This window comes from Octodon degus, unplaced genomic scaffold, assembly GCF_000260255.1.
Source record: "Octodon degus isolate 3935 unplaced genomic scaffold, OctDeg1.0 scaffold00075, whole genome shotgun sequence".
Taxonomy (NCBI): domain Eukaryota; kingdom Metazoa; phylum Chordata; class Mammalia; order Rodentia; family Octodontidae; genus Octodon; species Octodon degus.
In genome coordinates this window covers 1,346,857-1,350,940 of record NW_004524651.1, presented here as the reverse complement: position 1 = coordinate 1,350,940, position 4,084 = coordinate 1,346,857, and the positions used below count along the sequence as shown (strand labels likewise).

Genomic DNA, 4,084 nt, shown 5'->3' with positions numbered 1-4,084 from the left:
TCTTTTTTTTTGCGGGACCGGGGATTGAACTCAGGCCCTTGCATTTGCCAGGGAAGCGCTTATTCCACTGAGCCATCTCCCCAGCCCCATGTTTCCTGTTTAAAAAATTAAATTTTATTGTAGACTCTAGGTGTGCATATTAATCACATTCTTTGTATTGACTTTGTACTTGTGTATGTCTTGCTTCTTTTTTTCTTGATCCCCTCCCCTCCTTTAAACCCCTCTTCCTCTCCTTATTTATTTTTTGTCTTTTTGAGACAGGGTCTCACTATATAGTTCAGGCTGACCTTGAGCTTACTTTGTAGCCCAGGCTGGTCTCAAACTCACAATGATCTTCTGCCTCAGACAGCTGAGACTACAGGTGTGCATCACCACAACGGGTGTCCCCTTAATACTTTTTTTTTCCTTGGATGCTGAGACTCGAACTCAGGATCTCAGTCTTGCCAGGCAGGCACTGTGCCACTGAGCTATATCCCCAGCCCTTTCCTCCCTTATTTAAAAATCTTTGATTCCATTCTCCCCTTCTATTCTTTTTTGTTTCTCCTTTTCCCCTTCTCCCTCTCCCCTGTCCCTTGTCCCCTTTCCATTCAAATAGTTTCTTCCTCCTTCCCCATATCTGTCATCCATTTTGGTCCTTTTTCTATTGGTATTTTGTTTGGGATTGTATTTACTCTGTAACCATTTTGGAAGTGTGGCCATTTTCCCTATGTTGGTTCTTCCTACCCAAGAACAAGGATGTCTTTCCATTCACTGAATCTTCTTTGATCTCATTTTTCAGAGTACTGTGGTTTTCAGTGTAGAGGTCTTTTATTTCCTTCATTAGATTGATTTCCAGGTATTTCTTTCTTTTTTTTTTTTTTTTTGATGCTATTGTGAAGGGTGTGGTTTCCCTAATTTCTCTGTCAGTGAGTTTGTTTGTGTACAGGAAGGCTATTGATTTTTCTTTTTTGTACCAGGAATTGAATTCAGGGTGTTGCAAGACCTTGATTTTTGAATGTTAACTTTGTATCCAGCTGTGCTGCTGCATTTGGTTATTAAATGTAGAACTCTTGGTGGAGTTTTTGGAGTCTTCTGTATAGAGTACCATCATGTCATCTGCAAATAATGATACTTTAAGTTCTTCCTTTTCTTTTCTTCTCTTGTCTTAGTTGCTCTGGCTGGTGTCTCCAGAGCTACACTGAATAGCAGTGGTGTTGCGCACAGCCAGCCTCTTACTTTGTACTTCTGTAAGCTGCAGTACTGAGACTGAGCTGGGTCGCAGGCGTTTCTTGTCTTCCTGGGACCTACTGCTGTCACCTCCTGTGCTTCCCTCTGCACAGTGTGAGCACCGTTGCCGCCACTGCCGGGAGCTCAGGTGTGGACCCAGCTTCTCCTCCGGGTCCTCGGAGGCCAGATTGCTGGATCACACTGAAGTTGTTTTAATTTTTAATTTTGGGGGAACTGCTGTGTTGCTCACCGTGAAGTCAGACGATTTATCACCCCACCAGCAGCATACAGGAACTGTAGTCTCTCTGCAGCCTTGCAATTGCTGGTTGTTTATTTATTTAGTGGCAGTGACCGCCCTTTGGTTTGCATTGCAGGTGATTGGTGATGCTGAGCAGCCCCAGCCCAGGTGGCTGCTAGCTAGCAAGCTCTCTCCTAGGTAGTGTTAGGGTCTTTCAGGTTTAATCTTATTCACTTTTTTTTTTTTCTTGGCGGAACCAGGCCCTTGAACTCAGACCCTTGCGCTTGCCAGGGAAGCACTTATTCTATTGAACATCTCCCCAGCCCTTATTGGTCTTATTGAAAGCAGAATAATTTAAATTTCTGGGTGTGGAAAACAGAGGTGCATAAGCATGTGCTCAGTGCCACAGTGCTTTGCTCTAGGGCTGGCATCAGAATTGGTGGTGGCTGGCAGAAGGCAACTTTAAGCCAGCTTTAATCCATCTCCTGGAAAGAGCTTTGTTTGTAAGCTGGTGTGGAAAGGAGAGGTTTTAAAATTTGTTGGAGTCAGCATCTTGCTGTGTGGTCCAGGCTGGTCTTGAACCATAGGTCATCCTGCTGCCAGGGGCCCCCACAGGGTTCTGAAGCACCAGAACCTGGAGGGTAGTGGAAGGGCACCTTGGGTGTGCACACACGACTGCACGTCTCCGCAGAGCCTCAGGAGCCCTTGTGGTAGAGGAAGGGCGTCCCCACCCCAGGCCCAGGGGTGCCTGCTGGAGGGGGCGGTGGTATTGTGGGCAGGAGGGGTCCTAGGCTGCTGCTGTGTCCTGCCCCTTTCCTGGAGGATGAGAACCTCGCGGTTCTGTGTTCACCCTGGTCACTGCTGCATAGCCTCTGACCCTCTCCCAGGGTCTGGTGAAGGTAAGTGAGTTAGGATAGGGAAGCCCGGAGCTCTAGACTCCACAAGCCACTGCTGCAGCAAATCCACGCAAGTGCCCTGCTTCCCCCGTAGAGTTTTATGCTTTTCATCTTTTTAGTTTTCTGTATTAATCCTTTCTCGTACTGCTCTTATTTTAAACGAAGACTCTGCTGTTTGGACTTTGCTTCAGGTCTTACCTGAGAAACGGAGCCTGAAACTCCTGAAAAGCCACAATATCAATGTGAACTGGTACATGTACTGTCCCGAGAGCGCGGTGATTCTGCTGTCCACCACGGTCCTTGAGAATGTTCTACAGCCTTTTTATTTTAGGGTGAGATTAAGCACCCCCATCAAATCCCCTTCCTGCTCCCCTCGCCCTTCCCATGCTGACCACCACGAGGCGCACGGCAGTGCCCACCACCCTGGGAGCGCCCTTCGGGAGACCTCACCAGCTTCCCGTGGGGGTGGCCAGCGCTTCCTACCGCCTCCCCTCCGCAGGCCGGCACTATGTCGAAGCTGCCCAAGTTCGAGATCGAGTTACCAACTGCGCCCAAGTCCACCAAACTTGGTCTTTCTGAGCGCGACATCGCAATGGCGACCATGTACGTGGTCTGCAGCGCCCCCCTGCGGTGACTGTGTGGTCAGTGAGCGCGGGGTGTTCGGTCCAGGGACAATGCTGGCCCTGGGGGAGTCCCCCCCCCCCCCCCCAGTTAGCTACTACTCTGTGGGTTAGGCACCCTGGGGCCTGTTGGGGCTATTCTTCTGTACCTGGATGGGGGCAGTGACATGGGCCCTACATCATGAACCCTCACATGAGACGGGGTGAGCTCCTGGGTGAGGTGGTGCCTGCCGGCAGTGCGGTGGCTCTGGAAGGCTGAGGCAGGAGGATCGCAAGCTTAGCCCAGCGTGCACAACTTAGCAGGATCCTGGCTCCAGATAGAAAGTGCAGAGGGCTGGGAATGTAGCCCAGTGCCAGGGAGAAAAGGGGCCTGACGCCTTGCTGAGAGCAGCTTGGCATTCTCTCCCAAATTTTACTTGTTTGGGAGTGTTCAAGAAGTTGTTTAGCTCTCTGGTCTGATTTGGTGAGAAGTATCTTGAACCAATTTATTTCTTAGGTGTTTTCATGTTAGAATTGCTTTTCATTTTGTGAATTGAAGCTTAACAAGGTCTTTAAAATATAGTCTGTCGTAATTATAAATGAGGAAGTAGATTAAGTTTTGGATCAAACAACTTAATTATATAGGAAAATATAGATGTATAAATACATAATTTTATTTATTTATGTTTTGCGACACAGCGATCTTCCTGCCTCAGCCTCCTGATGGCTGGGATTACAGGCATGTGCTACCACCCCTGGCATGCCCAGGACAGGGCCAGTAAAATATTTACATATTTTAATTCTGGATGTTTTGTTTTCTTGAGACAGTGCCTCCCTAAGCAGTTTAGGCTGGCCGTGAATTCATGCGCTCTTCCTCCGCAGCCTCCAAGAGCTGGAACTGCGGGTGTGCGCCCCCACGCCCGGCTGCCGTAAGGCAGTGTTGTTCATTGGGGTGGAAATGCACACTCAGAAGTTGGCCACGGCAGCGTCTATTATGACACGTAACAGGGAGAGTGATTATATTTTCCTGCTCTTAAGGAATGTGTACTCACTATATAAAACTTAGAAAATGTAGAAAGATAGGAAAATGTAGCTCATTACCAATAAATATAAACTTATATTTCATATTTTGGGCTCTGTGTGTA

The 4,084-nt window shown here is 48.1% G+C and overlaps 1 protein-coding gene across 2 annotated transcripts in view; it reads left to right on the top strand.

Moving 5' to 3' along the window:
* The window catches only part of Rmc1 (regulator of MON1-CCZ1), a 22,157-nt gene that overhangs the window by 6,588 nt on the left and 11,485 nt on the right, over nucleotides 1–4,084 (top strand). The window contains exons 5-7 of one of the 2 annotated variants that reach the window (XM_004635776.3): nucleotides 1,251–1,254; nucleotides 2,460–2,672; nucleotides 2,840–2,943. In XM_004635776.3, coding sequence (XP_004635833.1) covers nucleotides 1,251–1,254; nucleotides 2,460–2,672; nucleotides 2,840–2,943 — 321 coding nt within the window. The remainder of the gene's footprint in view (nucleotides 1–1,250; nucleotides 1,255–2,459; nucleotides 2,673–2,839; nucleotides 2,944–4,084) is intronic. The other variant, XM_004635778.2, reaches the window with a different exon arrangement.